The sequence below is a fragment of the Schistocerca gregaria genome, chromosome 8 (assembly GCF_023897955.1).
Source record: "Schistocerca gregaria isolate iqSchGreg1 chromosome 8, iqSchGreg1.2, whole genome shotgun sequence".
Classification (NCBI taxonomy): Eukaryota; Metazoa; Arthropoda; class Insecta; order Orthoptera; family Acrididae; genus Schistocerca; species Schistocerca gregaria.
In genome coordinates, this window is record NC_064927.1 from 298,928,428 (window position 1) to 298,940,993 (window position 12,566).

General features: G+C 46.5%; 1 protein-coding gene across 1 annotated transcript in view; it reads left to right on the top strand.

Moving 5' to 3' along the window:
• Positions 1–12,566, top strand: part of LOC126285156 (nascent polypeptide-associated complex subunit alpha, muscle-specific form-like) — a 231,110-nt gene that overhangs the window by 154,354 nt on the left and 64,190 nt on the right. Inside the window, exons 6-7 of the mRNA XM_049984468.1 lie at positions 431–791; positions 10,857–11,019. Of these exons, the coding sequence (XP_049840425.1) occupies positions 431–791; positions 10,857–11,019 (524 nt within the window). The remainder of the gene's footprint in view (positions 1–430; positions 792–10,856; positions 11,020–12,566) is intronic.

The following is a 12,566-nucleotide window of genomic DNA, read 5'->3' on the forward strand; positions in this document are numbered from 1 at the left end:
ATTTAGTTATTAAAAATAGAACGATGCTATTTTATCAGGAATGATTCAATATTTGTTGATTGATACTGTCACCTTTAGTAAACATCTAGTTTAAATAAAAGTGTAAAAATTAACCGTGAGATTCGAACCAACAACTTTACGATTACTAGAGTTTCACACCAGGCACTGAGCAGCCAGCGGCTGTGGCCATAAGTTTGAAATTATTTGTAGTTAACGGGACTATTCAGCCTTCCAAGTTTCAAGAGCAATTTCTTCAAGTTATTACTAGAAATGTATCTCGCTGCTTTATGAAACTGACATTTGGACACTGACCTTCCTGTAAGTATGGAGAGTATCTAAGAGGTAAGGCCTCCCTGCTGCCGTTGGCTGTAAGCCGCGGTCAGTTTCGCAGCAGGCGGCGCGTTAACCGCCCTTGGCTGCGTGCCGGCAGGTCGCACTCGGAAGCGACGGCGATGCAGTACGTGCGCTCGCAGCAGCTGTGCCGGGACGGCGCGCCGCCGGAGCCGCCGCAGCAGCAGCTGCAGACGCCGACGTCCCCCGAGAGCAACGAGACGCCCGAGCGGCGCAACCTCAAGAGCATCCTCAAGAAGCTCTCGGCGGGCTCGCTATTTTCGGCGGTGCCGCCGCCCGCAGCCGCCGCGGCAGCAGGCGACGACTCGGCAGCCGCCCGCGCCTCCGCCCCCACAGCCCCCGCGGCTGTCGGCGCTCCGGGCGACGAGGCGCCACCCGCAGGCGCCGCCCCCGGGGCGCAGACCGTCTGTTCGCCCACCGCTGCCGCCAAGCAACGTCAGGTCTGTCTCTGCACCATGTTCTCTGCCTCTTTCCCTACCTATGCGCACTGACCTGCTTCCTGAGTACTAACGATTACCAGTAATCTCGCACACTATCTGACCAAAAGTTTAGGAGAAATTGACCAGTATGTCAGGAGAGCCGGAACTGCAAGCATAAAAGGAGGCGGGGACTAATGTCTGGGAAGTAGAGAAGCAGTAACAACTGAATGGGTCGGTCAAGAGAGGTCAGTGACTTCGAACTTCGACAAGTCATTGCATCTCACCCAAGTATTAAAACCATCAGAGACGTTTAGGCTATTCTAAAGCTGCCAAAGTGGAAGGTATAGTAGAATATCCGTTTTTCTTCGTAAACATTTCTTGTGTATTCTTATTTTCTCACATGTTCTAAACCCTGGAGGATCTCCCTATTTATAAAAAATCGGTAGGTCTAACGTACATGTACAGACAAACAGATGGTAATAATTTCAGAAAAAATCGGATAATTTGTTGTTGTTTTGTTGTTGTTGTTGTTGTTGTTGTTGTGGTCTTCAGTCCTGAGACTGGTTTGATGCAGCTCTCCGTGCTACTCTATTCTGTGCAAGTTTCTTCATCTCCCAGTACATACTGCAACCTACATTCTTCTGAATCTGTTTAGTGTATTCGTCTCATGGTCTTCCTCTAAGATTTTTACCCTCCTCGCTGCCCTCCAATACTAAACTGGTGATCCCTTGATACCTCAGTACATGTCCTACCAACCGATCCCTTCTTCTAGTCAAGTTGTGCCACAAACCCTCTTCTTCCCAATCCTATTCAATACCTCATCATTAGTTGTGCGTGCGCTCCCCGTAGCTGAGTGGACGAGTATGCTTCAAGCGGTGGCGCGGCACGGACCTGCTGTCCCGGCCGCGGGCGCGCGTGGACGAGGAAGTGTTTACACCGCCGGTACTCGCGCTTGTTGTTGTCTGACTCGATCGCCATGTCACACAATTTTCGAAATACTACGCTCCACTTTACGTTCGACAACGAATTTGTCAGACCAAAAACTTTCTAAATAGAGCGTTTTTAGAGGGAAGAAGTTCGTTTACCTGCTGCACACACCATTGGAACACATCTGTCCATTGTAAGCAGCACAATGTACGTAAAGATGACCGATGAAGCTGCGTGTGAAAGAACTCTCTCCGCTGCTCAAAGAGGATTTAAATTTCGACAATCGGATGGCCATATCAGCGATGTCACAGTAGCTCCTTCAGGATTGGGTGTGAGGGTCATTCGGATCTTCGAATTGCCGTTTGAGGTGCCAGAATCGATGGTTACTGAATCGCTGCGACCATACGGAACGGTACTTAGTCATAAGCCTGAACACTGGGCAAGTTTTAGCACCTATCCTGTGCTAAACGGCGTCCGAGAGGTGCGGACCGTCCTTACTAAACATATCCCTTCTTATTCATACATTCTACTGTCGCAGGTTCGAATCCTGCCTCGGGCATGGATGTGTGTGGTGTCCTTAGGTTAGTTAGGTTTAAGTAGTTCTAAGTTCTAGGGGACTGATGACCACAGCAGATGAGTCCCATAGTGCTCAGAGCCACTTTTTTTTATTTATACATTGGAGGATGTCGAGCTATTGTGATTTACGATGGCCAGCCACGCACCTGTTCTGGCTGTGGTGGAGAAGGACATATCCGCTCGGAGTGCATCCAATGCCGCGTCGTGCAACTGCCACATGGAGAAGCGTCACAGCGAGAAGTTCCCACGCAACTGCCGATGACGTACGTGTCGGTGGCCCGCCGGGAGCTGTTGCCAAATTCGGAGCGTGACAATGACGTGTTTATGCAAGAGCAGACCGAGTTACGGGAGCATGGAGGTGACTCGGAAAATGTCCCTACACCCACGTCACGTCAGTCGAGGGAGGACCCTTCCGAAAACTCGCATGTAGCACGCGGCGTGGAAGTAGAGATCGAGACAGTGGCGCCGGCAACGGACCAACGAACGATCGACGAACACAGTGTGGCAGCAGAGGGCAGGACACGCAAACAGCGATCGCCAAAGAGTCGCAAGAAGCGTCGCCATAGTTCGGGTGACACGTCCCCCCCCCCCCCCCTAGCCTAGGGGACATGGAAGGTATCCTAGCCGTAGAACTGTCTGATACAGAACACGTGCCTTTAGAGGGCGCTGACAGGATTCCGTCAGATGGTGACCGGATGTCCTGCCTTACAGATGGTCCCTCTTCATTGACACCGACTGATCCAGCGCTGCCGACGAAGGAGTCAGGGACACCAATGTCCCGGCAGACACGTCGAAATACATCAGAGGACGTTTCTCGGATTGATTACTACTGCGATTGGGCGGAACCAGTCGAAGACATACAGGAATTGCCACCCCCAAATGATGACCACTCACATACAGGATGCACACCACGGAACGACAACAAAGGAGGGCCACGCGTTGGCGGCCACCCCTCTGAGCACGAATAGTGGACTAAAGCCCTTGGAGTTCTCGATGACATGACACGAGCATAACAACGACAACGAACCAAGCATATAAGGTGGGCACAGTGAACATTAACACCGCACGTTCGATTGCAAAGATGCAACTTCTCCGGGACATGATTTACACCACAGACGTTGATATTCTGCTGATGCAGGAAACCTGCAATGCTGCTTTTCTCGACGTGCATGGATACAACACTTATCTAGCGCCGACTCCAGATGGAGGACGTGGCACAGCGATACTAGTCCGGGAAGTGATTCCGATGTGTGACCTCGATTATCTACCTTCGGCTCGGGGTTTGGCTATGACCGTGAACGGCATTCGTATCGTCAACATCTATGCACCCTCCGGATCTGACAATCGCCAGGCGCGTGCACAATTCTACTCGGAGGAGATTGCCCCCATGTTCCATGGGAGGTATGACCACATCTTGGTAGGGGGAGGGGGGATTTTAACTGTGTACTCGCACCGAAGGATCAAACTCCTAATTTCAGCTGAAAATATCTCCCGGGACATGGCCGTAATGGACACGTGGGAAAAGATCCATGGGCAGCGAGAGGGCTACACGTATTTTACTAGCCACTCGGCGAGCAGGCTGGATCGGATATAAGTTTCTGACGGATTAAGAGATCACGTGTTGGCTGCTGAACGCTGGCCCACAGCTTTTACGGATCACCTTGCATATTTCTGCAATTTAACCCTCCCACGGCAGCGGGTCTGGTGGAGTCGTAGTTCCTGGAAACTTAATTCATCCTTATTGGTGGATCTCGAATGTCGCCAGCGGATCGAAGAAACATGGCAGACTTGCACTCGCCGTCTGCCGCTGCACCGTACGGTTATTTCATGGTGGCTGCAGTGTGCAAAACCGGCGATACGAAGAGCTCTCATAACGTATGGCAAGGAAAAGGCGAAATGGCTCCGAGATAGACTTGATTATTACTACATGGTGCTCCGCGACCTGTCCTCCAGAGCCCCATCGCCCGAGCGTCAAGCGGAAGTCCATCGCATTCAGGCCTGCATTTTATCGATCACGAGACGTCGACTGGAGGGAATTTCGATCCGTGCTCCGTGCTTGGACAACGTCGATGGGGAACGTATTGGCATGCGTCATGTGTCAAAGGGACATGCGCGTAATCGCCTATCCCTAATCACAGTGCTCCATGATGACGATGGTCGGCCCTTGACGTCACAACAGGACATTGCTGCTGAGTTTCTGGAGCATTACAGCCGCCTTTTCACTGGGACGCCGACGGACAATCGGACAGGAGAAGAAATTTTGCGACAGATGCAAACGGAGGTGGATGGTCCGGATGCAGATGCGCTATTGGAACCCCTAACGGAAGATGACATCCGGGGCGCACTCGCGAAGGGTGCTGTGCATAAATCCCTTGGGCCAGATGGGTTAACACTCGAATTTTACCGCGCATTTGCGGATTTAATGATGTCCCAGTTGGTATTGAAGTATAATGAGTTATTGAGCCCTGACACGAACGCAGTTCATGGCGGGACTGCTTATACCAATACAAAATCGACAGCGAGTGACAGCGTCCATCAATTTCGACCGCTCACGAAGCTCAATACTGATTAAAAGATCTTTGCGTGAATGTTGGCGGCAAGGCTCAAGACTGTAATATCCAAGACAATACCACCAGACCAGGCTTGTCTAGGGGTTCGGAGCAACATACATTCTATTCTAGGGAAATACCGTGACATAATTTCCCTGACGGAAGCTTGTCGCATGCGAGCGGCGTTCGTATCGGTGGATTTTGATCGTGCCTTTGACAGGATCAACCATGATTTCCTTGACTCGACCATGCGACGCATGGCGATACCACAGGACTTTATTACCGTCCTCATGCGCCTCCTTCGCGGCGCTTCTTCGACGGTGAGAGTCAATGGCATGGAGGTAGGACCGATTCCTGTTTGCAGCTCAGTTAGGCAAGGATGTCCCTTGTCGATGATACTGTTTACAATAGCGCTGGAACCATTGATGCAGACTCTTAGACGGACTCTAACAGGCGTCCGACTCCGTGCGAGCTCCTTCACGTGTCGTGCATTTGCCGACAACTTGATGATACTCGTCCGGTCGGAGAACGAAGTAAATCAGGTGGTTACCCTTCTTACTACGTACGGAGAAGCTACGGGAAGCAGGGTCAACATGAATAAAAACAGGATCATGCACATCGGACGAGGGCTGGACGCTCTGCACAGTCCGTTTACGACGGTGGACATCTTGCGATGCTTAGGTGTATTGTTCACACGATCGCTACGGCAATCAGCGGCGGCGAGCTATCGACATCTCCTCCAGAACGTCCGACTGCACATACGCAACAATTCATTCCGAACGCACGACCTGCTCCAAAGGGTGGACTACACTAATGTTCACCTGGCCTCGCGACTGCCGCACCTGGCACAGGTACTGCCAATGCCACATGGTATTGCTGACAGATTAATGGCGGCCTTTGGATACTATGTCAGCCAAGGATTGTTGCTTAAGATCAAATACAAGACTTTGACTCTCCCACACCATTCTGGAGGACTTAACCTCACGGATGTGCGGAACAAGGCTCTATCTCTATACCTGCCACCGACGCTAAGAACTTGGAAACAACGGAACCACGCCATCACGTCGGCCATCCTGGATGTGCTTCTTCCCACGTCCTTTGAACCACCGGTGGCGGTAGGCACAATCTCGCCCTCGTTTTCTCACGTCTCGCGTTTTTTTGTTGATTTTAGTTATGTTCAGTTACAGATACCTTCTACAAGAATCCCCACTACCCGTGAGACATATCGATACTTGCGGCGTCATCATGGCAGCAATGTTGCCGAACACCCAACACGAAACTGGCGACAGATTTGGCAAGCTGTCCATACACCTCTCCTAACCACAGCAGCGCGATGGTCATGGTATACATTAATCAACCGCAAGACCGTCAACCGCCAACGATTGTACGACATTCGCATGGTAGATTCCCCGCTCTGCCTTATATGTGGCATGCAGGACACCGATGAACATTCTCTGCAGTGCGGTGAGGCAACGGATGTTTGGCGGCTGACGCAACGCATCATGGCCCTCCTCCGACGCACCGACGAATCCACAATCACGACGGACGCTTTATTTTTCCCTCACGCTGTCTTTTTCCCCTCACAAAAAACATCGGCGATCCGATGGATTGGAGGACACGCATCGCACTACGTGCTCTCGAGGACCTTGATATCGGGCATGGACTTTTGGCATTATCTACTAGAACAACACGAGATCATCCGACGCCACTCTAAATATAAAACGCACTTTGCGAACTTTCTAGGCAGCATGTTTCATAACCCCCCAAGCGGTGGGGAGTCCCAGGTTTACGTTGTTTCGAGGGATAGGATTTACTCCCAGTGAAATGACGAGGATGTCACTTCGGTCTATATTTCTTTTCCTTCTTTTTTATATTTGATTTTTCTTTTGGGACATTAAAATTAACAAAATAAAAAATAAAAAAGTGGTCAGCGTGACAGGATGTCAATCCTAAGGGCCCGGGTTCGATTCCTGGCTGGGTCGGAGATTTTCTCCGCTCAGGGACTGGGTGTTGTGTTGTCCTAATCATCATCATTTCATCCCCTTCGACGCGCAAGTCGCCGAAGTGGCGTCAACTTGAAAGACCTGCACCTGGCGAACGGTCTACCCGACGTAGGCCCTCGCCACACGACATTTCATTTCATTAGTTATGTGATCTACCCATCTAATCTTCAGCATTCTTCTTCAGCACCACACTTCGAGAACTTCTATTCTCTTCTTGCCCAAACTATTTATCGTACGTGTTTCACTTCCATACATCGTGACACTCCATATAAATACTTTCATAAACGACTTCCTGACACTAAAATCTATACTCGATGTTAACAAATTTCTCTTCTTCAGAAACGCTTTCCTTGCCATTGCCAGTCTACATTTTATATCCTCTCTACTTCCACCAGTTAATTTGCTCCCCAAATATTAAAACTCGTTACCTACTTTAAGCGTCCCATTTCCTAATCTAATTCCCGCAGCATCACCCGATTAAATTCGACTACATTCCATTATCCTCGTTTTGCTTTTGTTGATGTTTACCTTATGTGCTCCTTTCAAGACAATTTCCATTTCGTTCAACTGCTCTTGCAAGTCGTATTGCTGTCTCTGACGGAATTATAATGTCATCGGCGAACCTCAAAGTTTTTATTTCTTCTCCATGGATTTTAATGCCCACTCCAAATTTTTCTTTTGTTTTCTTTACTGCTTGCTCAGTATACAGATTGAATAATATCGGGGAGAGACTACAACCCTGTCTCACTCCCTTCTCAACCACTGCTTCCCTTTCGTCCCCCTCGACTCTTATAACTGCCATCTGGTTTCTGTACAAATTATCAACAGCCTTCCGCTCCCTGTACTTTACCCCTGCCACCTTCAGAATTTGAATGAGAATGTTCTAGTCAACATTGTCAAACGCTTTCTCTAAGTCTACAAATGCAACGAACGTAGGTTTGAATTTCCTTAATACATCTTCTAAGATACGTCGTAGGATCAGTATTGCCTCACGTGTTCCAATATTTCCACGGAATCCAAACTGATCTTCCCCGAGGTCGGCTTCTACCAGTTTTTCCATTCGTCTGTAAAGAATTCGCATTAGTATTTTGCAACCGTGGCTTATTAAACTGATAGTTCGGTCATTTTTACATCTGTCAACACCTGCTTTCTTTGGGTTTGGAATTATTATATTCTTCTTGAAGTCTGATGGTATTTCGCCTGTATCATACATCTTGCTCACCAGATGGTAGAGGCTTGTCAGGACTGGCTTTCCCAAGGCTGTCAGTAGTTTTAATGGAATGTTGTCTACTCCCGAGGCCTTGTTTCGACTCAGGTCTTTCAGTGCTCTGTCGAACTCTTCATGCAAACATTTCATCTTCATATAAATGCTCCCCATTTCCATAATATTGTCCTCAAGCATATCACCCTTGTATAGACCTTCTATATACTGCTTCCCCCTTTCTGCTTTCCCTTCTTTGCCTAGAACTGGGCTTCCATCTGTGCTCTTGATATTCATACAAGTGACTCTCTTTTCTCCAAAAATAGCTTTAATTTTCCTCTAGGCAGTATCTATCTTAGCGCTAGTGAGATAAGCCTCTACATCCTTACATTTGTCCTCCAGCCATCCCTGCTTAGCCATTTTGCACTTCTTGTCGATCTCATTTTTGAGACGTTTGTATTCCTTTTGCCTGCTTCATTTATTGCATTTTTATATTTTCTTCTTTCATCAATTAAATTCAATATATCTTCTGTCACCCAAGGATTTCTACTAGCCCTCGTCATTTTACCTACTTGATCCTCTGCTGCCTTCACTACTTCATCCCTCAAAGCTACCCATTCTTCTTCTACTGTATTTCTTTCCCCCATTCCTGTCAACTGTTCCCTTATGCTCTCCCTGAAACTCTGTACAACCTCTGGTTTAGTCAGTTTATCCAGGTCCCATCTCCTTAAATTTCCACCTTTTTGCAGTTTCTTCAGTTTTAGTCTACAGGTCATAACAAATAGATTGTGGCCAGAGTCCACATCTGCCCCTGGAAATGTCTTACAATTTAAAACCTGGTTCCTAAATCTCTGTCTTACCATTACGTAATCTATCTGATACCTTATAGTGTCTCTAGGCTTATTTCATGTATACAACCTTCTTTCATGGTTCTTGAACCAAGTGTTAACTATGATTAAGCTATGCTCTGTCCAAAATTCTACCAGGTGGCTTCCTCTTTCATTTGTTACCCCCAATCGATATGCACCTACTACGTCTCCCTTTTTAACTACAGAATTCAACTCACCCATGACTATTAAATTTTCGTCTCCCTTCACTACCTGAATAATTTCTATTATTTCGTCTATCATTTCTTCAATTTCTTCGTCATCTGCAGAACTAGTTGGCATATAAACTTGTACTACTGTAGTGGTCGTGGGCTTCGTGTCTATCGTGGCCACAATAATGTGTTCACTATGCTGTTTGTAGTAGCTTACCCGCACTCCTATTTTATTTTTAATTATTAAACCTACTCCTTCATTACCTCTATTTGATTTTGTATTTATAACCTTGTATTCACTTAACCTAAAGTCTTGTTCCTCCTGTCACCGAACTTCACTAATGCCCACTATATCTAACTTTAACCTATCCATTTCCCTTTTTAAGTTTTCTTACCTACCTGCCCGATTAAGGGATTTGACATTTCATGCTCTTATCCGTAGAACGTCAGTTTTCTTTCTCGTGATAACGACATCCTCTTGAGTAGTCTCCGCCCGGAGATCCGAATGGGGGACTATTTTACCTCCGGATATTTTACCCAACAGGACGCCATCGTCATTTAACCATACAGTAAATCTGCATGTCCTCGGGAAAAATTACAGCTGTAGTGTCCCCTGTTCACAGTACCAGCACAGAAAGGCCGTTTTGGTTAGTGTTACAAGACCAGATCAGTCAATCATCCAGACTGTTGCCCCTGCAACTACTGAAAAAGCTGCTGCCCCTCTTCAGGAACCACACGTTTGTCTGGCCTCTCAACAGATACCCCTTCGTTGTGGTTCCACTTAAGTTACGGCTAGCTATATCGCTGAGGCACACATGCCTCCCCACCAATGGCAAGGTCCATGGTTCCATGGTTCATGGGGGGAGGGGGGGGGGGTCGGATAATTTATCCAAGAGAAACAGCTTCACAGGGCCGGCCGCTGTGACCGAGCGGTTCTAGGCGCTGTAAAACGTTTTCACATCTCTATGTATTTAGTCGTTTTCTTAAGCGCAAGAAGGGGACCACATCCTAAGTTCGAAAAACATTCCCACGTCGTTACTCTTCCTACTCCGTACTTCAGTACTGACACTTCACATCAGGGCAGGTAACGTCCTTAAAGCGCTTACCGAAACCAAACCCTTCCAAAGGATTATCACAGCGTATATCAGTGAGTCGTCTCCCAAATCACTCGTATCCAGCCGTCCACTGTCGAATGGGTCGTTCTTTATGTCACCTCATGCGTCGGTCAGAACTGACGTGTGTCTTCTGACAAGCTCCTCGGCCAATGCATTCCACTTTGCTTAACTTCCTACACACAGTCATTGTGCTACCTGGTTCGCTGGTAGCATTTTAAACCTCACTAGTGATTCATTCCATTGGTTTCATGCGATTTTTTGCAACCACCCTCCGCAGTGCCTGACGGCCCTTCTCCGGCAGTACATGTGATCTGCCTGTCTTGGTACAATCCTGGTTCTTTCTTCGCATCTCCATTTCTCAGTCACGTCAGCAACAGTGAACTTGGGCATCCTTAGAAGAGGATAAATATATCTGCTACTCAAGTGAGATTCACGCTGGAAGTCACCCCGAGCACTCCAGACCGCCGTATTGAATGTGTTACTTCTTCTCTACTGACAACACAGTACTCCTCTTGTACCGGGAATGAGCCTCTCTATATAACATAAAGGTGATTGTATACATTTGATCAGGTAATGTATGTCCCGAATAGATCAATATCGTGTACGGGTGCACTAAAAATTCAAATAAATCATGACTTCGCTATTTTGGCTGTAACCTGTAACTTTGCTGTTGCAGGTGGACATGCGCAAGCTGATGCGCGCGCCCACGGTGGAAGGCTACGCTGCGAGGCACTCCAAGCTCACCAAGAGCGTCACCTTCAACCGCGACACACTCCAGTCGCCTCCAGCGTCTCCTCCAGTGTCGCCTGTCGCAACTCAGCAGCCTCCAACGCCGACAGGTCAGTACTATTCACAGGGACGCATGTCCTAGTACTCAACAGTCTAAATCCAAAATCTGTTCCGTATTCAGTTGGGAGCTGCTGGATTAGACTATCCTCGAGTATTCCTTACGCTTAAACAGCCCGATCCGTATTTAGGAGATATTGACTTCTAGGCTGCCCCTGTGTTGCGAGCTCTAACGTGGGAAAAATCTGTCGTAAATAAATAATAAAAGCATCGTTTTAGAACAGTTTTCAAATTGAAAGCTTCTAACGCAGCCCTTGACATTTAGTTAATGTCTAATTCCATTTGGAACCGTGTGCACCATAATCGAATTATTGTCAACATATTTTGGATAAATGGCAGCATCGGTAGTAAAGATTGGAATCCATTATTTTACATATCGATTTCGGGCACTATGTGACCATCTTCAGTGCAGACTAATCGAAACTTGTAGGCCCATATCACAATAACACAACATTTTCCATAATGTGTGACATTACTTCCAACAGATGTCTTCACTTTTACTTCATACAAGTGTTTTGAAATAACAGAAGAACCTATCTTGTAACCTTCGTAATTGCCGTACCAACATACATTTTATCCAAATAACCTAAAAAATGTAGCTTTCAAGTAACATTTTGTTGAACTTTTATTATGGTAATCAACACTAAATAACAGAAGCTTTGAAAATAATGAAATAAAAACCAGAGGCATGATCAGATGTGAAGTTGTGAAAGCAAAACTCGTAGCAACGAACTTTATTTCCTGTTTCTACATTTATAATAGTATCAAACAGGGGCAGTTTTTGCTGGATACTTTGGCTAATAATCAATAGGATATGCTTGAGTATTAACACATTCATGATATATGAATAACAATAAGTTCGTAGCTAGTTGCATTTAATAATAAAAATGTGTATTTCCCAGATAATAATGAGATGTGTTTTTCTGTTAGACATGAAAGTAACTTTCTATCAAAATACATACTGAGAGAACACCCGTCAAACCTGTGAGGTACAATAATACTTCCCGTCAGATTAAATTGTTGGGAGATAACGCATTCTTAACGTATCATTATCATTTATATAAAAATGGCAATTTTAAGTTCTTGTTCCTCCTTGGATAATTTTCCACTTACAACCGACCAAAAATACATATACAGGTATTGTCCTCTCCACGCAGTTATTAATGACTCCACACACTGGAAACGGATGGCCAGCCATATCGCCTACAATCGATCGCTAGCTTCGACCGCGTCACACGAGCGATTTACGAGGCCATTTCATCCAGCATTTCGAACCCCATTTCGTCATTGAGTTCAGCTACGGGAAATGAACTATGTTTAGTATCAGTGGCAGTTGATCTCCATACATCGAATAATATTTTAAAAGAAAGATTAAATCAAAACAAACGGAATTAAAATTTTTGAATCTCGTTTTGGAACCCTTTTCTTGGAAACTGTAGGCTACGTTATATGAAAGATTAATTTTTTCATTCACAACATGGGTACTGCCTACATCCTACCGATCCTAATTTACCAAATTCCTTTTAAATTCCACAATCAT